At 38.5% G+C, this 25,887-nt stretch overlaps 1 protein-coding gene across 5 annotated transcripts in view; it reads left to right on the plus strand.

Moving 5' to 3' along the window:
- The window catches only part of FYB1 (FYN binding protein 1), a 171,220-nt gene that overhangs the window by 97,773 nt on the left and 47,560 nt on the right, over positions 1 to 25,887 (plus strand). For all 5 annotated transcript variants that reach the window (XM_059878760.1, XM_059878759.1, XM_005221607.5 and 2 more), the window contains one exon: positions 24,705 to 24,861. In XM_059878760.1, the coding sequence (XP_059734743.1) occupies positions 24,705 to 24,861 (157 nt within the window). The remainder of the gene's footprint in view (positions 1 to 24,704; positions 24,862 to 25,887) is intronic.

The following is a 25,887-nucleotide window of genomic DNA, read 5'->3' on the forward strand; positions in this document are numbered from 1 at the left end:
CCAAGTATTGCTCATGTTCCTTTATTTTATTTGGATATTCTACCAGTATTTTTTCCCTTTTCTCCTGATATTATAATCCATTCCAATTTTTCCCATTTTGCAATGAAGACACTGAGGCTCAGAAACTAAGTTCAGTTCAGTTCAGTCGCTCAGTTGTGTCCGACTCTTTGCGACCGCATGGACTGCAGCACACAAGGCCTCCCTGTCCATCAACAACTTCCAGAGTTTACTCAAACTCACGTCCATTGAGTTGGTGATGCCATCCAACCATCTCATCCTCTGTTGTCCTCTTCTTCTCCTGCCCTCAATCTTTCCCAGCATCAGAGTCTTTTCAAATGAGTCAGTTCTTCATATCAGGTGGCCAAAGTATTGGAGTTTCAGCTTCAACATCAGCCCTTCCGATGAACACTCACGACTGATCTCCTTTAGGATGGACTGGTTGGATCTCCTTGCAGTTCAAGGGACTCTCAAAAGTCTTCTCCAACACCACAGTTCAAAAACATCAATTCTTCAGCACTCAGCTTTCTTTTTGGTCCAACTCTCATATCCATACATGACTACTGGAAAAACCATAGCCCTGACTAGACGGACCTTTGTTGACAAAGTAATGTCTCTGCTTTTTAATATACTGTCTAGGTTGGTCATAACTTTCCTTCCAAGGAGCATGCGTCTTTTAATTTCATGGCTGCAGTCACCATCTGCAGTGATTTTGGAGCCCCCCAAAATAAAGTCTTCCACTGTTTCCCATCTATTTGCCATGGAATGATGGGACAGGATGCCATAATCTTAGTTTTCTGAATGTTGAGTTTTAAACCAACTTCTTCACTCTCCTCTTTCACTTTCATCAAGAGGCTTTTTAGTTCCTCTTCACTTTCTGCCGTAAGGGTGGTGTCATCTGCATATCTGAGGTTATTGATATTTCTCCCGGCAATCTTGATTTCAGCTTGTGCTTCATCCAGCCCAGTATTTCTCATGATGTACTCTGCATATAAGTTAAATAAGCAGAGTGACAATATACAGCCTTGACGTACTCCTTTCCCAGTTTGGAACCAATCTGTTGTTCCATGTCCAGTTCTAACTGTTGCTTCCTGACCTGCATACAGGTTTCTCAAGAGGCAGGCCAGGTGGTCTGTTATTCCCATCTCTTTCAAAATTTTCCAGTTTGTTGTGATCCACACAGTCAAAGACTTTGCCATAGTCAATAAAGCAGAAACAAATAATTTACCCAAAATTATGTAACTAGTAAGAAGAGATGTGGCCAAAAATGAACCCTGAGCCTTTTGACTACAGAATCTTATTTTGCATTCTAATATTTGAGCCTTAAAAAAAAGTTTTATTCCCATTCAATGTTTGGAACACTGAGGTATACTGAAAGGTTAATGTTTTCTCAGAATTGCCCATCTACTAAGAGTTCTGCAGGATTTAATAAATGTTATGGGGAAAAGCAATTCAAGTGTGCTTGGGAAATATTGCAAGAAAAGGCAATTTTTTAATGTCAGATCTTTAATATACTACGAGCACTATGAATATCAAGCAGAGAATATAGTTTGAAGCAATTTCCAAATCATATTTGACCACAGACCTCTTTTTTTTCCCCCTCCCTCTCTCAAAATAGCTCAGTAGGACCAATGTTCCCAGGAACTAGCTTTGAAGGAAATGCTGCATGAGATAAATGCAGAGTAACACCATACTCACAATTCAAATTCACTGGTGAAAAATATTTTGTTTGCTAAGTTGTTTTACTTAGAGCAGAAACTTCATAAAAAGGAATTTGAAGTCACTGTTCTAACTCTTAATTTGCTTGAGATGGGGAAGCTGAGTGAGAACAGCTTTGCAAAAATATGTCACCAGTAAAGTAGGAAGTGGGTATTCTTGCAGCTTCTAACAGCTTCAGCAACTTTGTTGTTCAGAGCCAGCTCTATAAAACACCTTCTCTCAGAGAGCACACACACGTGCACACACAACCTCAGGGACAGGAGAGAGGTGAGAAAGGACATTGGTGATTTTGGTGGCACACTTTTCAATATAAAATTTGAGGTTCAAAGGCTGGAAGTAAAGTAATGCTAAACGTTAAAAACTTACTGGAAAAAAAGTAGTTTTGCATGCTAAATGATTCCCTGATTCTATGATGCCCACCAGTTTCAGCACCATAAATAGTAGTGACACTGATCAACCTGCAGTTAGTAAAAATTGGGTTTAATGTCAAGACTTCTCTTCAACTCTATCAACTTCAGTTGATCTTGGACAAGTAATTTCTTTGATCACCTTCTCATTTGCAAAAGGAGAGGATAGAATTGGATCACCCCTGAGGTGTCTTGCAGCTCTTGAAATCTGTGAAATTAAAGGAATAGGTGGGTCTCAGATCTCAGGACTGGTTGTTAATTCCTCAAAGGAAAGAGAGACCTGTCTGGATAGCAGTGGCATGGCAGTAAGAAGGCAGCAACAGAAACAATAAACTTCAGAGGTTAGCCACAGCCCTCAGGAAACCAGATACGTGTCTAGGCTCCAGCCTGCAGGCCGCTGTGTCATGTTACTAAATTCAGGATGGGCCTGAAATAGTAAGTGTAGGCCGTGAATGGCTGGAAATAATGACAGCTGTCACAAAGTGATCTTCTAGGGTTGCCAGGGCCAGAGCTCCTGAGCCAGGGTCCACATTTTTTAAAGTCACAAATACTACATAAAAGAAGGACGATTACAACCTTCCTCCCATGGGTACATAATGCCTCATTAAAATTGTAACTACTCAGTCTCTGGAAATTAGGCTGACTTCTTACCTTCCTGTTTTTGTCCTGTCTCTCAAGGTGAAACTTCATCGTGGTTTTACGGGTACACTTTTCACTGCCTACACCATCTCAATTAAAGCAGACTTGGGAAGGCAGACCAAATGACTAGCACATGAAATGACTTGAATCTGAAAATCAGGAAGTTGTGTCGCTATTTCTATTTTATTTTTAACTCGAGCAAAAAACCTCACTTCTGAAAAACTCTCAAGCTTCCAACTTTCTTTTCCTACCATTTATGACTATTTGGAGAGATAAGAGGGGTTTATCTTTTCCAAAAATTGGCACTTCCATAGTAAAGCCACTCCTAATCATTGATGCCAAATGAAGACTAATCAATCGTATGATCATTCAGAGTGGGGAATTATTATATGTTTAGTTGTTTGAAAATATAGATTTGCTTTTGCTGATTATAGGAGCAGAGCAGTGTCAGTGTGCCTTTATAATTATACCGTCCTTGGGTGGATATAGAAGTGACTTGGGATTTTGTGAATGAAAGAGGACAAGCGCGAGGGGGCCACTTTGGGGCAGAGATGCTACATTGCTGTATTTAGATGGGGCTGCTCTGTGCTCTGCAGCAGCCTCTGGAGACCCCTGGATCTCATATATAAAATGAAGTCTTCAGAATTTTGGAATGCCACCAGCAGCCTGGGACACACTATTCCTTCTCAAGTAGAACAGTCTTGCCTAGGGCAAGAGTTTTAGCCTCCTTGATCTCTAGCCACTGAAAAGCGAGTAGCACTCACTAGCCACTGCAACAGCCAAAATCAACCCCTCCTCTCCCACCCCCATCCCCAATTCCAAATGCTTCCTTAGAAGCTGGTACTGCCCAACCATCCCCATTCGGACCCTTGAGCAGATACATGTGGATATTCTCCTCTGCCTAGCATCCTATCAGATGGTCAAGAAGAGCACTTTGCAGCCTGAGTCTTCAGTTTAAAATCTTTTAGAAACATCCTATGTAGTAGGAAACCTGCACATAAAAGACACTAATAGTTGAACTCATTATGAAATTATAGAGTGGCAATTCTACATATTATACTATCACAGCAACTTTTGTCCTACTTCTCTTTTTGTCTCCAGAAGGCAAGGGTTTTGCTCAATGAGATCAAAAGAAGTCCCTATTTCCAACCATCACATACCCATGCTCCAGCCCATGTGAGACATTTTCATCTCAGAACCATTTCAACATAATCAAACCCAGATCTCTGCTTATATCAGTGACATCGATCAACTGAGGTCTTCTCCAAACCCCATCAAATAGATTGCCGTTGACACATGACCTTCCCCCCACCAACCGAGTCCCTTCTTTGACATTTTCTTGGATTATCCACAAAGAAGACTCAACATTCAACATAGAGTTTGCCTGGGTCAATTTCCACTCTGCTCTGTCTTCCAATCCTAAGCTCCTCCTTCCTTCCTCCAACTCAGAGATCTAGTTATGAATAGTTCCCTTCTTTCCCGGAAGTTGTTTATCAGCCTTGCTCACACCCAGAATCATCTCTGCACGCACATGCACACACATACATGCGAGTGAGCAACCATATACTCACGACTTTGGGGAATTATAACAGTCCTCCCTTTCACAAAAAACAACTGGGAGCCTGTTTCTTTATTGGGGAATAGTTCTGCCTGCTGTGTTTACCTATAAGTCTGTTAGCTGTTGATTTTCTATTTTGTCTACTCTCTCCTTAGCTGCTTCTTTCATTTAGACAGTACCATGTACATTTTTGGTTATTTCGGTGTTGAGATACTGAAAAAACTTTCAAAAGGAAGATGCTAAAATGTTATCACTTTAGGGTTTAGAAACAAATTACATATATATAGAGAGAGATTTTGTTTCCAGGGATGGTAGAAAGAGCATGAGACTTGACTAAGGAAAACAAGATTCTTTTATCAGGACCTCATAGTTTTAAGATTTGCATTCCTTCATGAATCACTAAACTTATCTGGACCTCAGATTTCTTATCTTTGATCAGAATTGAGGACATTTTAAAGAGATATTCTGTGCTTTATCACCCACAAGGCTAAGTGATTCTCTTATTCTCTGTTTCAAAGTTCAATGCAGAAGCAGAAAGATAGCTTCATAATGAATCAACAGATTTTCTATGCCAAATTATGTGAAAGGCACAAAAATAGTAAACTCACAAGAACTTTCAGTCCTACAAATTTATGGCTGTCTTGAGAAATAGACATAATAGCCTAATTCTTAACCTCTTTGCTCCAGAAAGGTATAGGATAGGTAGCCAGAATAAATTCTATCCTTCGTGAATCTACCCTTGCCTGGTCCTGTTTCCTTTACGGAGAGATGACTAGTAGTCAGTATTCTATAAACTTTCATTAAAGATTGCTCCTAATCACTTTGCCTTCCTTTCTCCAATCTTTTCAATCTGCCGTCTCCTAAAGTTATCTGCTGATCTTCATCTTTGTGATTATCACCCTCCACCCCTACTTCTCATTTCCCCATCCATCCAATTATAAAAGGAGTAATGTGGTGTCATCATTTTAAGTTTTTTTTTTTTCTTTAATTAAAGTATGGTTGATTTACAATGTCATGTTAGTTTCAGGTATACAGCACAGTGATTCGTGCATGTATATATATACTTTTTCAGACTCTTTTCTCTTATAGGCTACTTCAAAATTTTGAGTATCGTTCCCTGTGCTATACAGTAGGTGCTGGTTAGTTGCTGTTGTTCAGTTGCCAAGTCATGTCCAACTCTTTGAACCCTCATGGACTGCAGCACACCAGGCTTCCCTGTCCTTTAATATCTCCTGAAATTTACTCAAACTCATCTCCATTGAGTCAATGATACCATACAACCATCTCATCCTCTGTCATCCCCTTCTCCTCCTGCCCTCAATCTTTTCCAGCATCAGGGTCTTTTCAAATGAGTTGGCTCTTAACATCAGGTGGCCAAACTATTGGAGCTTCAGCTTCAGTATCAGTCCTTGCAATGAATATTCAGGACTAATTTCCTTTAGGATAGACTGGTTGGATCTCCTTGATGTCCAAGGGACTCTCAAGAGTCTTCTCCATCACTACAGTTTGAAAGCATGAATTCTTTGTGGTTTAGCCTTCTTTATGAACCAACTCTCACATCCATACATGACTATTGGAAAAACCAAAGCTTTGACTATATGAATCTTTGTCAGCAAAGTGATGTCTCTGCTTTTTAATTTGCTGTCTAGGTTTGTCATAGCTTTCTTTCCAAGGAGCAAGCATCTTTTAATTCCATGCCTGTAGTCACCATCCACAGTGATTTTGTGGTTACCTATTTTGCATTTAATGGTATATGTATATGTTAAGCCCAACCTCCTAATTCAATGTGGTATCCTCTTAATGAGATTTTCCTTGTTTTATAATCACCAGGTTCTCTTATTACAACTATGGCTGGATCCTGTAAGGTTTGGTTCCTATAGAAAAGACAAGAAATAACCAGAAGGAACTGAAAATAAAGTACAAACTGAAAGCATCAGCTAGTAGCCAATATGAGGGTCAAAAACAAAATAAGCAAGTTGTGCTTTAAGAAAGCGAATTTATGATAATAGTACACTCCAGGCATCAGGTTGCACCCTTAGTAGCACAATGACTACTTCAAGGTACCAGTCTCTTCACAGCCTTCTACGTTACCTGGTTGTCCTTCAAATCATACCAGGTCCCCACCATTTAGTCTGCACCAGTGATTCTCACACTTGACGTGCATCAGAACAACCTGGAGAACTTGTTAAGATGCAGATTTCTGGATCCCAGCCCCAGAATTTCTAAATTCATTAGATCTGGGATGGGGCCTGAGAATTTGTATTTCTAACTAGTTCTCAAATGATGCTGATACTACTGGTACTGGGTGTACACTTTAAGAAATATTGTTCAATGTTAAGTAAAAGAAAATGGATAAATGCTATCTATAAGTTATTTTTTTAAGATTCTTTAAGCAATCTACTTAAAACATTTCTTCCTATCTTAATCTTAACCTTTTACCACATCAGTAGTACCAACATTAGCTGGCTTGAGTTTCACTGTTTCTTTAAAGGAGAAGATAGCAAAACTGGTGTTTCTTAAAGCATGGTCCATAGTCTACATGCATCGGAATTCCCTGAGATTCTAGGCAAGAATGCAGACCCCTGAGCCCCATCTGAGAGCATCTGAACCAGAATCTCTAAAGATGGGTTCCTAGAACCTGTTTACTAAATATGCACCAAGTCATTCTTAAATTTTGAAAACTACTGCTATAGATCCAAGTTCAATAGTCAGCCTTACACTCAAATTTTGAACAAGAAAATTCTGACAAGTTAATAACAGCCTAAAAGGTGATTTCTTTTTAGAACTAGGGATGATATTTAAGTGGAAACATCTAAAAATATTAACTATTTTAAGTTTCAAAATAGCTATAATAGGGACTTCTCTGGTGGTCCAGTGGCTAAGACTCCATGCTCCCAGTGCAGGGGCCTCGGTTTGATCCCTGGTAGATCCCTAGATCCTAACATGCTGCAACTACAAAAAGAGATTCTGTATGCCACAACTGAGACCCAGCATAGCCAGGTCTTATTAAACTATAGCCATGTGATATAAATATATAGCTATGCAATATAAATATATGGCCCTGTGATATAAATATGTAGCTATGCTATATAATTTATTAATGTATCACCTATAATGAAATAAGGGTACCCTGAAAGGTTTTCTGTGATTGCTGTACATACCTTAATTCTTCCCCATCATGTACAAACTTTTTGGTCACTAAGTAATTAACTTGCCTGTACTTTTTCTGTTTAATGATTTCTAGTTAGATACCTCTAACTTATGGGATTTCTTTAAATATAATTCTTAGCTTCTAAAGTAGCTGTTGGTCCTTCAATAAGGGTGTTATCCACAATCTAAGTTAAGTGTACCCCTTTGACGCAGTCCTGCAAAAGACTGCACTAGAAGTTTAGTCAAAATGAACACTATAACACAAGTTGTAGATGTTAAAGTTTACCAAGATAAGTATAAGTAATACAGTGTTAGCAAAACATATCAAAAGAAATCAGACTGGGGGAGTTTAGATGAGCACAGCTTCTTATGTCTCCTAGTTCCTCAAGATAACTTTGGGTTGGTGTCCATTATATGTTGAACATAAAATATTTCAGTTGTGAATTCTTGACACATGTGGAAAGAGCAAAATGAGGTTTTACCAAGCCCCTTATCCTTCCCTCCCCAGTTTCATCATGCTAAACCTCCAGTATCACTAACTTTTATGGTTGCAAAATCTGCATTTAGCAAGTCATATTATCTGCATCTAGTATCGCTGTTTCATATATGACTTCTTACTAGGCTACCAGCACTATCTTGCTTCATTGTCCACAAGTTATATAACAATGATTAACTATTATATATATACATATATATATATGCGCATTGCAGCCAAGTAACAACGATTACTCAGTCAGTGGACTAGAGGAGCACTTATGGGCAAGGTCAAGGGCATTTGACTCCAAGTCTGATTAACTCCAAAGTTCATGGTTTTGACTGGAACTCTACATTGGCAGACCCTTTTCTCCTTCCCAGCTGATCTTTCTGTATGAATTTTGACCAGCCCAATTCTTTTTTAAAATTATATATATAATACTTTTGTTAAGGTCTTAATGAATATGAATGTTGGCAATATTACTTTTTTTCCTGAAAACAAAATAAAAGAAATTGTCTGAAATAATAGTCATAAATTTGTCCTTTCTATTCAAAGATTAGTTCAATATCAATTGAATAGTTCAATATCAATATCAGGGGAACTGAGAAGCCTTGGAGAGTCTGAATGGCCTCTACAAGCTATCAAGTCATCAGTATCCTGGGCTATCTTCTCATAGTTGCAAAGTTTCCATAATGACCATTATTTATTTATTGAGTACCTACTTGCTTGCAGAATCTGTACCTGGTATGCTATGCACATTATCTCATTCAATTTATGTAGCAGGTATAGCTGTTCCCATTTTAAATAAGAAGAAGGTAGAGGACTTAAGGTCTCACCTTTGATAATTAGCCTGGCTAGAACTCAAACAGCTATTTTGACTGAGCCATGCTAATGGAATGGGCTCTAAATGTCTGGAAGCATCATCTTTTTTTTCTTAATTTATTTACATATTTGGCTGCATCAGGCCTTAGTTATGGCACACATGCAGTATTGCACAGGCTTCTCTCTAGTTGAGGCATGGGCTCAGTACTTGCAGCATGGGCTTCGTTGCCTCATGGCATGTGGCATCTTAGTTTCCTGACCAGGGATCAAACCTGCATCCTTTGCATTAGAAGGCAGATTCTTAACCACTGGACCACCAGGAAAGTCCCTGGAAGCATCGTCTTACACTTGAAATTTCTGTGACTAGAGAATCCGCTTCTTAGCATGTTCTGTCTCCTAGAAATTTTAATCTTATTTTCCACTGAAATCTTTCTATAACTTCCTTTGGTGTTCATACTGCCTCTGTAATATGTTCAAATACATGACTCACCCTCAAATTAGTCTTTCATGTATTTGAAGCCAGCTATAATCCCACCTGTTTCCTCACTTCAATCCCGTTTTTCTTCTAGGATGTGTGTGCACGTGCATGCTGTTGCTTTAGTCATGTTTGACTCTTTGTGACCCTATGGACCATAGCCTGCAGGCTCCTCTGTCCACCGGATTCTCTAGGCAAGAATACCAGAGTGGGTTGCCATTTCCTCCTCCAAGGGATCTTCCTGACCCAGGAATCTACATCTCTTACGTCTCCTTCACTGGCAGGCAGGTTCTTTACCACGGCCACCAACTGGGATAAATACCCCTAATCTAGCTGGTTTTTGACCAGTCCATTTCTTATCTGTTCAGAATCCTTTCTTTTGGTCCTGCACTCCTGACTGGCCTGACTCTCTTATTTCCAAAGACTTACTGTCTTTCAGTCAATCACTGATTTAAAATGTAATTGTACTTTGACCTAGTGAATTTTTCTACTGGATGACTTCTTATTCCAGCTCCAAGTCTGATGTTAAATGTTACTCTTTATACTACTTATGTCACTTATGCCTATATTTGCCTGTCATTCTTTCTGTTCAGTGGCCTGTAGCATTCAATTTCACTGCTTCATGCTGAAAATATGATGATCCCTAGTATGAATATTAGTGATAAATATGAATTACTAAATAAATCCTTTATTATTATGTTTAATCCTTGCTTTTGTTCTAAGAACAGCAAGATGCAAGAGAATCTGACATTTCCTATTTTTTTCTGGCAAAAGATCTCTTGTTTATTCATTTATCTATTCAACAAATATTTAGTGAATGACTGCCATAGTTTTATGCCTGGGAATACAGCAATGAGAATGATGTATATAGTTTTTGCTTTCATATAGCCTACATCCTAGTTGGAAGAGCAGATAAAACACAAATAAATGGGTAAACAAATTCAGAGAATGCTTAGTGTTGTGAATAACATAAAACCAATGATGCAACCAAGTGATCGAGAAGGTAGCAGACAAGGTGAAGTGATTTTAGATGAGATTGTCAGTGAAGACGCCTCTGAGCAGATAATATTTAGGCAGAGTCATGAATGATGAAAGGATCCAATTACACACTGATATGGGAAAGGAATATCTGAGCAGAAAGGAGTTAGTGAAAATTACTTAGGCAAGAATCAGCTTGATGTGGTTAAAGAAATAGCAAGCCCTTATGTCAGCTAGAATACCTGTGTGAAGGGAGAGTGGTTCAAGATGAGGCTGTAACAGTAGGCACTGACCAAACTCCTTGGGTTCTAGAAGGTCATAGTTCAGAATTTGTAATAGGAAGCCACTGAAATTGGAGGCATTATGAAGAAGAATATTATAATCTAGTTTACATTTGGGGACTTCTCTTTGACTGCTGTGTGGAGCATAAAATGTAGGCACATAAGAATAAATCTGACGACTGATTAGAAGACTTTCAGGTGAGAAATGACATGGCTTGAATTAGGGTGGAAGAGACAAGAAGACGAATTCAGAATATGTTTCATGGGTTGCACTGATAGAAACTGTTCACATGCTAGGTATAGGGAGTAAGAAAACACAAAATAGAAATCAATATGAGTGGTTGCTAAATATTATATTGATTACATTAATTTCACCAATTTACTATTATATTTGGACTTCATACAAAATTAGATGGACAATGTAAATATGATATATTATTTACTTTGCATAAAATAGTGAAGAAATTTATTAATTAGACTTAGGAAGAGTAAAACTTGGTATTGTTTGATCAGCTAGAATCATTAAGCAAAGCATACAGATGAGATAAACGAGGTGGAGAAATCTTTATTTGTGATTCCCAAATCTGACTGAGTTGTGAACTGTCAAGTAGTATATTTCAATGTGAGGCCTTTGGAAATTCTGAGTCCCTTAGATCTTCTATATACATTTTTAATTATATTATCATTTTAGTGAAAATCTAAAAAAAAAATAATGTAAGCATGAAAGTGTTAGTCAATCAGTCATGTCTGACTATTTGCAAACCCATGGACTATAGACAACCAGACTCCTCTGTCCATGGAATTCTCCAGGCAAGAATACTGGAGTGGGTTGCCATTTCCTACTCCAATGGATCTTCCCAATCCAGGGATGGAACCTTGGTCTCCTGCACTGTAGCAGATTTTTTACCATCTGCTACTCAGGAAGCCCCCTGAGTACATTAAAATACTTTTTTTTTTTTTTTTTTTAAGGAAGAGGGAAAGACCTGCCTAAGGTCACACCTATAGTAGGGGCTTCTCTGTGGCTTTTATATTTTCTCTCCTGGGTCTCCTCTTCTTCTATGTCTTTCCCTCCTCCAGGTCTTGATTTATCACAAGATGTTTTTGTGCTGTCTCATGACTGAGGCATCCTCCTCTCTTCTCTATTGGTGATCTTCTAAAATAGCAATGACAGAAAGAGTCATAGCAAACATTAATTGAATTGAGGGGCTTCCCAGGTGGCGTAGTTGGTGCAGAAGCTGCCTGCCAATACAGGAGACACAAGAGACATGCATTCAATCCCTGCATTGGGAAGATCCCCTGGAGTAGGAAATGGCGTGCTAAGTCACTTCAGTCGTGTCCGTCTCTTTGCCATGCACTCCTCCAGGGGATCTTCTGGACTCAGGGATCAAACCCGTGCCTCTTACATCTCCTTCACTGGCAGGCAGGTTCTTTACCACTAGTGCCACCTGGGAAACCCCTAGGAAATGGCAACCCACTCCAGTATTCTTGCTTGGGACATCCCATGGACAGAGGAGCCTGGCAGGCTACAGTCCATGGGATCACAAAGAGTCAGACAAGACTGAGAGACTGAGCATGCAACTGAATTGAACCTTCTGTTTAAACCAGTCTGTCTACACAGCTGTGCTTCCAGCTATTCTGGATCTTGGTCACTTCATGCTCTGTCCATGCACTACAAGGAAAGTTCTGCCTTCTTTCTTGGCAGTTCTGGTTCTCTTTCCTCAATTCATGTCTACTTGGTCTGATGGTCTAATTTACCCCTTTCAAAACCTTACAGTTTTAGCAGGAAAAATCTGGCTTCCTGGATGAACTTATGATCAGGCAATTTCCCTTAATAGTCCTTTTCTTTATAGCACTTCCTCTTACTTAAAAAAAAAAAAAAAAAAGGCACCTATCGCAAAGTAATTTTCACAAAATATTTCACATCTATCACAAAGTAATCCAAAAATGAGATTTGTTTGGTGCGTAGAGTTTGGTGGAGGGGGGTAGGGGTGTATGTTTGATGTGTTTGTTTTGTTTTTAGTTGCCAACGTTAAAAAATTGGAAAATTTCACAGAAAAATCTAGACTTGTTCTCCACATATTTACAGTAGGCTGGAATCCTGTGGCAGTGACCCCATCAAGACGACACGAATTTCCTGCTCACCAGTCAATTCCCAGCAATACATACAAATGCATGTTGCTGCCTGGCTTCCACTGAAAGTTGACTTTGGAGTATCTGCTTTAGATGTCCCTCTATTTTCTCATATTCTGAAGCTACAATATTATCTCTGCATCACCAATGTTTACTCCTTCTCTGCTCATAGATGTTATATTTCTGGGTTATATTGATTCTTATTTTAAAAATGATGATTGACTCAAAGCATTCACTATCCTTTCAACATATCAATCAGTTCATATGAGACTTTTCTAAACCTTGAGTTCTAGTAGGACTTCCTTTACTCCTATATAAGTTTAAGTATATTTTTAAAAAATGTTTAGCATTTGAAGAAAAGAAATTCAATTATTGTCTTCTGCCCCAATACACTCTATCTTAGAAACAAGAAAGGTACTCTGTAAGTATCAGCTTCTGACAAAAAACTTTTCCTATACACTGACTTTTTTCCTTTTAATATAATATTTTGTAGAAGGAAATGGCAACCCACTCTAGTATTCTTGCCTGGGAATTTCCATGGACAGAGGAGCCTGGTGGACTACAGTCCATGGGATCACAAAAGAGTTGGACACGACTGAAAGACTAACACGCACAGTGCCCTACTTGCAGGACCTCAGCTGCCTGACCAGGGGTCAAACCCAGGGCTTGGCAGTAAAAGCCACAAGTCTTAACCTCTGAACCACCAGGGAAATCCCTTAACCTTTTTAAAAAAGAATGATTCAGAAGTCAGCAATCTTCAGTCAAATTACTGCCTGATTTGAATTTCATGTCATTTTATGAACTGAAAATAAATAAAAACATTTAATGCTTCATGATTACATCAAATTATAAAAATAACTACATAAATTATGAATATCCAACAAAGTTATTGGGGAAGTGAATTTTTAAGAATTAAAAAAGATTCAGAGACATTGAATGTTAAAGTTAGATCTGAGATGGGGGAAGTTTAAGATAGTGATCAAAGCCTTTCTTTACTTATTTTCCTCTAATTGATTGTATTTGTTTTGATCTCTACTTCTTCACCTTCATTTTAGTTTCTGCTTAACTATCTATGCAAGCATGAACGTTTCAGTATTACTTTTCTTTCCACGTTGATGGAATATTCTAAGCTGACCAACATTTTCTTGGTAGTTTGCTTTCAAAGCAAAGAGTTTTTCACTAATATAGTTACAGTACTTTGTTTTCCACTAAATTGATTTCCAAAATTTCCCATCCTCTGTGGTTTACATCCACTATGGGCTTATAAATTCTTTGAAGATAAGAATAGATGACTTTGAATTAGGCAAGAAAAAAAATTCTGCAAAACTAGATTTTCTAAGCCTATGACCCAGATAGGCTCATAAATACTTTCAAATCCTTACCTTTGAAAGCTACTGAAGATCTTCTGAAAACTTGTAAGATGCTTTGACATAAATGGCAATATCTACTTGAATGCCTATATTGTAAATGATATTCTATTTTAGATCAAACAGCAACGTATTCAATCAACTGTCAATCATAGAAGAGATAAGTTCTTTTTTTCAGCAATTTAATTAAATAGGGTGCTGTATCACTAACATACTATATTAAGGAAACACACATACACACAAAATGTCTTATAACCATATGAAAAGATTCTTAACATCACTTGCAAACATTGAAATGCAAGTTAAAATGTCATAGCATTTTTTTACATATCAGAATTAAGACCAAAAGAGTGTGATAAAACCTCACTGTTAGTGAGGTTATGGTGAAACACGTGTAATCCTCGTGTGTTAGAAGACACATGAATTGATAAACTCTTACCAAATGGCACTGTTTACCAAAATGTTTTAATGTTCTATTTTTTGATCCACGAATTCCACTAAGAATTTACCGTACACATATATTTAGACTTGTGATCAAACATACAAGTACAAAAATAATTTTGTAATTGTACTTGTCTAGTAATCCAAAGATATCAAAAAATACAAAACAAAATTCCCAATAGTAAACATACAGTTACTAAGCATATATTAATAGTAAAAAGAAATGAAAACGTATGTCCACACAAAGACTTGTACACAAATGTTCATACCAACATTATTTGTAACAGCTAAAAAGTGAAAACCATTCAAAAGTCCATCAACTGAAAAATAGATAAGTAGATGTGATATCCATACAGTGGGATATAAACCAGCCATAGAAAGAATGAAGTCCTGATATCTGCTGCAACATGATTGAACCTCAAAAACAACTAAGTGAAAAAAGCAGCCACAAAAGGCCATATATTGTATGACTCTATTAATATGAAGAACACAGAATAAGCAAATCCACTGAGACCAAAAGTAAATCAGTGGTTGCCTAAGGCAGGAGTAAGGGGAAAAGGATGGGGGTGAGGAAAATAACAGGTCAGCTTTATTTTTGTAGATTAGGATGATGATTGCACTAATACAAGCATACTGATTCCATTGAATTGTACTCCTTTTTTTTTTTTTGGATCTGCACCACACAGATCTTAGTTCCCCAACCAGGGTTTGAACCTGTGCCCCCTGCCTTAGGAGGGGGTAGTCTTAACCACGGGGCCTCCAGGAAAGTCCCTGAAGTATACTCTTTAAACCAATATATTTCTTACTTGATAAAATAATCTTCAAAAAAATAATCAAAATTTCCATCAATTATGAGATGGGTCAAATAAATTATACTAAATCTATGCAATGGAGAATGACACAGTTATGAAAATTTCATTGCCCTATTTGTGCCAGTAAAGAGAAATCTTCTAAAAAAATTTGTTATAAGAGCAAAGTACAGAATATTGTATGTACTAAGGTCCAATTTATGTGACAAAATGCATGGAGTATTTCTTGAAAGACGCATATGAGACTAGTAACAGTTGTCTTTGGGAAATGGGAGATGGGATATAGAATGTGAGATTTTTCTTTTCAGTATCCCCTCTTATCTTTTCTTAAGCGTTTTACTGTGTATATATTTATTTCACAATAAACTATTTTAAACTATTTTTTTTTCCTAAGGGAAAAGAGAGGGAAAAAGAAAGTCCGAATCAGTAAGACATGAAATACCCTGCTACGTACGATGGATGTAAAGTGTTGTGGGGCTAACACAGGTGGTGACCGTGCAGACCTGCCTTCTGTTTACTATTTAACTAGGAAGAGATTAAATTAAAAAGTGACAAAGTAATTTATGGGAACTTTAAAAAACATAAAATTAGCATAAGAAACCATGTGTGAGTGCTCTGTATGCAGACGAGAGCGTTCTCGCAGCAGCACTCGGCTGCGTGGTGTCAAGCCAGAGGATTAGCAGGGCAACCACACGACACTTAAAAAAAGCGGGTGGCTTGTCAGAAGCTTGCTTGTAGCAAAATGGTCACAGGTGCAGCGTAGCACGTTGTTTCAAGCACAAGTGGAAGTTTAGAAAACGTTTTTTGTGTGTGGCCTTGCTGTGTAGATCTTTGGGCTTCCCCGGGGGCTCGGCAGTAACGAATCTGCAGCAGACACTGGAGCCACGGGTTTGATCCCTGGGTCAGGCAGATCCCCTGGGGGAGGGCATGGCAACCCCCTCCGGCATTCTCACCTGGAGAACCCTGTGGACAGAGGAGCTGGGCAAGCGATGGCTCATAGGGTCACAAAGAGCTGGACACGCATGAAATGACTGATCACACGTGCACGTAGATCTGAGTTTCCCTACCGAGGATTGAACCCATGCCCCCTGCATCGGGAGCTCAGAGTCTTAATCGCTGCACTGCCAAGGAAGTCCCTAGAAAACTTTTAAAAGAAATCATACTAGGCTATACCTGAAACTAACACGATATTATACATCAACTATGTCTCAACAAAAATTAAAAGGAAAAAAAGCGTAGTAAGGTTTGATTATCCTAGTCTCTCTACACATAGAGACATAAACGTGCCCTTGAAGGTTTAATAAGAGCTTGTCCCAGGTAGAAAAAAAAAGTGGTTCTAGGTGCTAGGATGCTTCTTAAGCAGAACACCCACTGTTCGGTAGAAAGAGTAGGTACATTCTATTTCTAATTCTCATAGCCATCCTGCATTAGGAAGCAGTAGTCTCATTTTAACGTGCAGGGAATATAAAACCCAGAAAAGCAAAATACATTATCCAGTGCCCTACAACTACTACAAGTTGGGATTGGTAGTCGAACCTAGATCTGAATGATTCCAGCACAAGTATTCTTTCTATCAAACCATTCCACTTCCCATGCTGAAAACTTGCTTCTGGTGTTGTTCAGGAATCAAGAATTGAGAAGGAAACGGCAACCCACTCCAGTATTCTTGCCTAGAAAATTCCATGGACAGAGGAGCCTGGCAGGCTGTAGTCTATGGGATCACAACGAGTCAGACACGACTGAGCACACACACACGGGAATCAAGAAAGTAAAAGCAGTGTTTGTTTGTTCATTACCTCAAGGGCTGGATAAGGAGTTAAACTTCCTGATTCTTAGTCCATTCTAAGATATCCTAACTGATATCCTAATTATGCATATCCTAATTATGCATAATTGGTTTGAGGAAAAGGTTTTGGTTTTTACAGTTGAGATGGGGAGACTGCCATGTATCAATGATGTAGCCACATTAAGTGATAGCTAAGAATAGGAATGTTTATTAAGAACTATAATGTTCAGATGCTTCTGCAAGGTGGGTGTATATGACCATTTCACAGATGAGAAAAGAAAGACTTGGGGATGTCAAGCAGCTTACTCGTGGCCCAAAACTGAGTAATAAACAATTAAATGAATATGAGTGGTGAAGTCTGAATTCAAACTCAAAACCCTATTCCAGAACTTTTCATTCTTTCCTCAGCCATGAAGCCACTGAAGTACAAAACAGATATACATAGAAGTGGCAAATATAAGACATTTGTCTCAAGAAATGTGGCTGTGAAGGGAATGAGAAACAGCAGCTGTTAACTAGAGTGAGGGACAAGGAAGTAAGGATCTTGTTGTGTTTCTTTAACGTACAGGCGATCAAACCACGTTTAAGATGGGAAGTGCATCGTAAAGACTGAAACACAGTCCAGAGCACAGAGTAAGTGCTTAATAATTGTTTCTTACTTGATGAAAGTGAAGGAGTTATTGATTAATGGAGCAGGGTCTATAAAAAAGCAGGCATGTCATGAACCAAGAATGGCAGTTAGTATTGGTAACAATGACATTTTTCCAGAGAATCAGAGGCAAAGGAAATAAGGGAAGCAAGATCTAAGGAGGTTTTAAGTTAGAACAAAAGGTAAATGGGGGTGGTCCAGTAGAGTGTTCTCCATGATCTTGGTAAAATAAAAGGTAAAGTATCCGTGGTGAATGAGGAGGGAGTGAGAGGGTCCAGGAATGTGGGGAGCTTTTAAACAACTGTTATGGTAAACGTGATAAGGTCTCAGTGAGACCAGATTCTGAAGAGGCTGTGTTTAGTTAGGTGTAAATGACTGGCATGGGCAGACAATTGCAAGGGACCCCATCAAATATACACTTAGATTGTTCTTAGTGCAGAGTTGATCAGCCTAGGCTCAGGAAATACCAGACAATTGCTAGAGCTTTTTGTCCCATTTGGATGAACAATAGCCATATGTCAACCTACAAAGGTGTATAGAAGATAAAAGTTTATATTCCACATTGCCAGTTCACTGGCTAAATCTTGGGGCAGTTTAGTTCAGTTCAGTCACTCAGTTGTGTCCGACTCTTTGCAACCCCATGAACCACAGCACTCCAGGCCTTCCTATCCATCACCAACTGCCAGAGTCTACCCAAACCCATGTCCTTTGAGTCTGTGATGCCATCCAACCATCTCATCCTCTGTCATCCCCTTCTCCTCCTGCCCTCAATCTTTCCCAGCATCAGGGTCTTTTCAAATGAGTCAGCTCTTCACATCAGGTGGCCAAAGTATTGGAGTTTCAGCTTCAGCATCAGTCCTTCCAAAGAACACCCAGGACTGATTTCCTTTAGAATGGTCTGGTTGGATCTCCTTGCAATCCAAGGGACTCTCAAGAGTCTTCTCCAACACCACAGTTCAAAAGCATCAATTCTTGGGGCAGGCACATAATAATTCCCCAATAAATAACTGAAGACCTTATAAAAATTCAAACTATGATTTCAAAATAACTCAAAAGAGCTCAGTAATGATTTTTATTTGTCGCATCCCTCATCCTTATGTGATCATCTTTTATGTTTATACTATGCTTCACACGTTTCAAGATGCTTTCGATACGTATCAGCTCATCTAATCTTTAAACCTTTATGAAGTATTTGGGGTCATACCACTCCCATTTGACAAACAGAAAAACTAAATCACATGGAAATTAAATGATTAGCTAAAGATAAAGGACTGGTGTAAAGCTGGTGGTAAAATCAGTTTTCTAACATCTGACTCAATTCTAAGACATCCCAACAAAATCATGATTAGAAATTAAGTCTACAGTCAAGGTTTTATGGCAATTGGGGATGATATGATACATTGTTTTGGGGGATGTTTTAATATTTATTTTATGTATTTGGCTGTACTGGGGCTTAGTTGCAGCACATGTGATCTCTGACCTTTCAGTTGTGGCATGCGGACTCTTAGTTGTGGCATACAGGATCTAGTTCCCTAATCAGGGATCAAGCCCGGGCCCCCTGCACTGGGAGTGTGACGTCGTAGCCACTGGACCACCAGGGAAGTCCTCATAGTATCTTTGGTTTTCTTAAGGAATCCATGGATTGAAAAGGAAATCCAGAACCGCAACTCAAGATGCTCCTTAGACCTCATGGACGTGAAGGTTACAAGCACCTTCTTCATCAAAAGTCAACAATGTCAAAATCTAAGCGGTAGATTTCCTGAGTCCTCATAGATCTTCACATTACAAGAGTATTGTCACAATACCCGGAACCAGTATTTATTAAAAAAAAAAAAAAAACTCAAGTACAAAGTTTGTGAAATAACACGATTTCCATTTTTTATTATATAAGTATACTACCACTGTCAAAGTTTCTTCGTTAATTATCCCCTCCCCTTCTCCCCACTCATTCCTCCCTTCCCCTTCAATTCTGCTTTTCCATTTATAGTTTTAGATCCTGACATAACGTCACCACTTTGGGTAGCTGGTGTTTCAGTGAACCTGGATCCACCCTTCACGGCGGGGCAGATAACCCCTGGGCACTGCTGGTAGACTCATGGAGGCCCCTGCCAGGCATTTCCTCCTAGTAAAATGACCCGAGTGTTCCACCCATGTGTCAGAGTACATGACTTGTGTAAGACCTCTACTAAGCTCCCAAAATTAAAGAGAATGAAAAATTCAAATCAGAGGTTGTTAACTTCCCAGATTCTTGAGAGCTGTTTTCATGTTCTAGACAGTTCTGCAATTTCTCTCCCCTTCATTCACAACTCTTCCCATTTTTCTGTAACCAGTATGAACTGCTCCCTACTGTAAGTACGGTCAGTTCTCTTTTGTTTTTGCTATTAAGCATACTTTAAAATTATGGTTAAGAATTGTATTACCAAACTTATTACATCTCTTGTGGAAGTTTGAGTATTACAACTAGGTGTAAGTCAAACTCCCATTCAGCTTTTTAGCAAAATGGCCAGCATCTACTTGAAACCTTAGTTCAGTTCAGTGCAGTCGCTCAGTCGTGTCCAGTTCTTTGCAACCCCATGGACTGCAGCACACCAGGCCTCCCTGTCCATCACCAGCTCCCGCAGCTTACTCAAACTCATGTCCATTGAGCCGGTGATGCCATCCAACCATCTCATCCTCTGTCGTCCCCTTCTCCTCCCACCTTCAATCTTTCCCAGCATCAGGGTCTTTTCCAATGAGTCAGTTCTTCACATCAGGTGGCCAAAGTATTGGAGTTTCAGCTTTAGCATGAGTCCTTCCAATGAATATTCAGGACAGGATTTCCTTTGGGATGGTCTGGTTGGATCTCCTTGCTATCCAAGGGACTCTCAAGAGTCTTCTCCAAAACCATAGTTTAATAGCATCAATTCTTCGGTGCTCAGCTTTCTTTATAGTCCAGGTCTCACATCCATACATGACTACTGAAAAAACCATAGCTTTGACTAGACGGACCTTGCTGGCAAAGTAATGTCTTTGCTTTTTAATATGTTGTCTAGGTTGGAAATAACTTTTATTCCAACAAGCAAGGATCTTTTCATTTCATGGCTGCAGTCACCATCTGCAGTGATTTTGGAGCCCAAGAAAATAAAGTCTGTCACTGTTTCCATTGTTTCCCCATCTATTTTTGCCATGAAGTGATGGGATCGGATGCCGTGATCCTAGTTTTCTGAATGTTGAGCTTTAAGCCAACTTTTTCAGTCTCCTCTTTCACTTTCATCAAGAGGCTCTTTAGTTCTTCTTTGCTTTCTGCCATAAGGGTGGTGTCATCTGCATATCTGAGGTTATTGGTATTTCTCCTGGCAATCTTGATTCCAGCTTGTGCTTCATCCAGCCCAGCATTTCTCATGATGTACTCTGCATATAAGTTAAATAAGCAGGGTGACAATATACTTAAGACCTTAAGCTTTAAGGTCCTATTAAAAGGCCCAGGAACATGATTCCTGAATCTGACTTGGGATGAGAGTGGGCAGTAGGATGTAAACTTCCCTGCTTAGCTCACTGCAGCTGAGCTGTCCTGTACTGTCCAGTAGTCTTGCTGTGTCTGCTACTATGAGGCCCATATCCCTGCACATTTCTCGGAGGAAGAAATTCCAAATGGTCTTTTCAATTCTTGTAAAGCCACAGACTACCTAGGCAATATTGATATCCCTGAGACTTGAGGGATAAGACCCAAATATATAGATAGATAGATTGATCAGAGTTTTGGTTGTTAACTCTCTAGCTTTACATTTCTAATTCTTGATACTAACTAAATTCTAAACTTGTTGTTCTTTCCCTTTGTTGTATTTCATATATTTTAGATCTTTTCATGATTTTATTTCAGGCTCCTCAGTTCCAAATCATGAGACATTTTTCGCCCTGTCAACCTGTATCAGTCATCCATCTTTGGAGCCCCATTTTCCACCAACTCCTGAATGTCTACTTTCCTGCTATCTGATTGTCAAATTCTGAAACGTATGTCTAAAACACCACTTTATTTGAATTCCTTTATAAATTATTTTATAGTCTCCAGAGTTAATATTGCCCTAATAAAACTGAAAACAGTTCAATATTTTACTAAGAGGCAAGGCACCAATTAGAAAAGCTGGACTTATGAAAATCTGCTAGTATGTCCATTTGAACTTATCAATAATTTCCATCTCATGACTTTAAGAGCATGGACAGAACATAGCAGAAAGGGCACAAACATCATAAGATATCAACTAAGTTTTATATTCTGGCTAAGTTTGAATTCCACTTCTGTTGCTTACTGACTCTCTGAAGTTCGGTAGTTTTCTTACTTATCAAATGGAAACTAGATAACAAATACCCAAAGAAATGTTATGTAAGTTAAATAAAATTCCATATGCAAATGCCTAAAATGTTTCCTAGCAAAAAATTGATTTATTATGTTATAATTAATCTCAGAAATTTCCTATAGATTTATTGTTTCTGTTTCTTCTTTATTTGCTTTATTATAACTCAATATCCATTCTTTTCTTCCATCACATCAGACTAGATTTTTGCTTTTGAGAATTCTGATATTATTAATTATATTTTGGCACAATTTTTGAAGTTTACATTAAGATTGTAGAACCAATCATATTATAGTAAGGCAAGTCTACCTGTTTTTTGCCTCCCTGAAAAACTAAGATGCTTTTCCTTAGTATTATTTTGTATGCATGCAAATATATTCCTTGTAGTATTTGAAAGTGACCATAGATTTTGCAAAGCAAAATATCCCATTGCTAAATACTAGTGTAACATAGGAATACTTTAGTGTGTGTTCCCTCAAGCTTAATGAAGAACAAGACACTTATAGTTTAGTGTCTCATTTAGCCTGTCAGATTATCTCTAACAGTTTTCCAAAAGTAATTTGGAAAAACAACCCATCCAATTCTCCATCTCCCAGCTCTCCTTTCCTCTGGTTTGACTGTGCCCTCAGGCACGCCCTCTGGTGGTGGTGGTGAGATGGCTGTCATAGTTCCCTGAGCACCCCTTGGAGTTACAAGTCCAGGCAATCACACTGCTTTTTGGACAGCTCAAGTTATTATAACCTGGGAAGGAGGAGTAGATGCCCGGCAAGAAGAGCAGGGGGCCGCCCCAGCAGCCCCATCAGAAAGCCTCCTAATCCTGTGTAAAGATAAATCCATAGCACATGGAGTTCAGGGTAGGTTGGGTTCTAGTCTACCCAGTTCAGCATTCCCCAAACCATGTCTATAATTTCTCACCTTCAGGCCTTAGATCACTCTCATGTGGTAGAGTCTCCCACTTGTCAAAACATTTTCCATGAAAAGATGTCACAAATGGCTAATAAATAATTTTTCTTCTCTTTGGGTAATGGTTTATTAGGGCTTCCCTGGTAGCTCAATCAGTAAAGAATCTGCTTGCAGTGCAAGAGACCCAAGTTCGGTCCCTGAGTCAGGAAGATACCCTGGAGAAGGAAATGGCTATGCACTACAGTATTCTTTCCTGGGAAATCCCATGGGCAGAGGAGCCTGGCGGGCTACAGTCCATGGGGTTGCAAGAATCGGACTCGACCTGGTGACTAAACCACCAATGGTTTGTTAATATCCATTCACAGTGGCTTATTCTCTTTGTGTAAAGCTTTCAAGTCACTTACGATTCTATCAAACTATATTATTTATAACTTAAAATAACAAGCTGCATTTTCATCTGTCTCATTCACTAGGATTTTTAATATTTGTTTTATGAAAGAAGAGGTGAGTAATAATACCTTATTAGACAAATGGTCCTGGGACATTGGTAAATAACTTAAGAACAACAATAAACCCGTTAAAAATAGATCCTGATCTCACATCTAATTCCAAAATAAATCACTAATAATTTTTAAAAGTTAAATGTAAAAACATGAATCCAATGAGAAACAGGAGAAAATATAAGGTTAATAATTATGTGTTCTCAGGGTAGGGAAGGCCTTCTTAAATTATCCAATGATAAACTAATTTATCATTAAATTATCCAATTTATCTAGTGACAAATTATCCATGAAAAAATTTACTAATCAAATACAAGAAAAAGTAGTTAGCCTTAAATATCAAAAAACTTTAAGACAAAGAGAGAAAAATATTTCTAACAGATAAATGTAATCAGAAATTTTCATTTATCAGATTTATAAGGGAGCTAATTATCCCTACCTCAACCCCCCAAAAAATGGCTGGCCAAAGAAAACATGAGCTAAGCCTGTGAGATTTTCTCCTGTCAAGGAACGTCACAAGTCAGGGGTGTAGGGACTGGACAATTTTTAAAACTCCAAGAGGACTATGAGAGTGAGGAGAGAGTGAAGTGAAGTGAAGTTGCTTAGTCGTGTCCAACTCTTTGTGACCCCATGGACTGTAGCCAGGCTCCTGAGAGGGTAGTATTTCTAACAATTACCATAAGAGAGGCAGAAATATCTAAAAGGAATTAGGAAACTTTTTGTATAAAATATAAGCAGTAGAAAAGTGGTTGCCAGGGGCTGAGTTGAGGGGAAAAAGGAGAGGTGGTTGGTCAAAGGGTAGAAACTTTCATTTATAAGATGTATAAAGTATGAGGATATAAAGCAGAACATGGTGACTACAGTTGATAACACTATATTGTATAATTGAAATTTGTTTAAGGAGTACAACTTAAGTATTTTTGCCACCCTTCCCAAAAAGATAAATACGTGAAGTGATAGATATATTAATTAACTTGGTGGGGAGAAACCTTTCACAATATATATGTGTATCAAATCATCACATTATACAGTTTAAATATCTTAAAATTTTATTTGTCAATTATACATCAGTAAACTGGGTGGTGGGGGGTGGGGAGAAATGGAACATTTAAAAATCTATGTCCCGTGATACTGAGAGTATTAAATTCTTTAAAGCATTAATTCAACCTACAATGCATTTCCTTCATTATTATGTTTAAAATCCTAATTTCTGCATACTTGGAAGGGTCAGTTCTTGCATGGTGAAGATTTGTCTTGATTCACAGTATTTTTTGTTTTGCTTCTTAGGTACCAACAAAGGACCAATGACTTTCTCAACAACTGCTCTACCGCCACCTCCACCATCCCATCCAGCCAGCCAGCCACCATTGCCAGCATCTCACCCAACACAGTTGCCAGCCCCAAGTCTACCTCCCAGAAACATTAAACCTCCCTTAGACCTCAAGTAAGCAAAAGATTATTTCGCCATTTCTTTTTTTTTTTTTCTTCGCCATTTCTTTGTCAATCTCTTGTCAGGAATTTTCAAATGTGCTTGGCTGAGTGCTGAGGGTTCCGTGTGACTCTGGTGGAGCCACAAAAGTGGTCAGTTAGCAGGGAGAAGAGATGGCTTAGCAAGCTGCTCTCACACCTCCATATCCTTTAGCAATTCTTATTTATCTGCTTTGGCAATGGTTTTCCCCTTAAGAGTTCATTTGAGGAAAATTTCTAGAGCCTTTTTAGAAGTTCTGAAGCATTCTTCAGGTCCACACAACCACCATCTCCTTAACCTTCATCATCATTTCCGCCACCACTACCATTAGCATCACTGCCACCATCGTTTTCATCACCACCGTCATTTTCATCACCACCGTCATTTTCATCACCACCGTCATTTTCATCACCACCGTCGTTTTCATCACCACCGTCGTTTTCATCACCACCATCATTACTACCAATACCACCATAATATTTTGTTGGCGGCCTGTAACATGCTAGGCACTTTACATATATAATCCTTATGACTTTATTGAGTGGATAGTGTTTTCATCATTTCACAGATGAGTAAATGGAACTTTACAGAGGTTAAGTAACTCTCAATAGCAGACTGTCAATAGCAGTCTGAGTCCACTGTATACTTAAAAGTTTAACCACTCTGCTAAATAACCTCCTATAAGTAAAAAAATGGAGGTTTTCTCTGAGTAATCAGATTTCTGACTGTGTATTTAAAAAATAGGAAACTTATTCAAGCCCACTTTCACTTTTCTTAGATGGTACTTTTTAGACATATGAGAACTGTATATGTTGTTATGCACAGGCTCTTTATCTGTGATTTACCAGAAGAGCTGGTTGAGAAAAAAAAAGCAGAAGACTGGGATAGAATGAAATATTGTTTCAAAGAGAAATAGACAATGGCAAGCATAGATTCTGTTGGCAAGTCAGAGTAGATCTTCTATTTCTTCTTCTAAAAAATTGTTTTGCATGATTATCCTTT

This window comes from Bos taurus, chromosome 20 (genome assembly GCF_002263795.3).
Source record: "Bos taurus isolate L1 Dominette 01449 registration number 42190680 breed Hereford chromosome 20, ARS-UCD2.0, whole genome shotgun sequence".
Lineage (NCBI taxonomy): Eukaryota > Metazoa > Chordata > Mammalia > Artiodactyla > Bovidae > Bos > Bos taurus.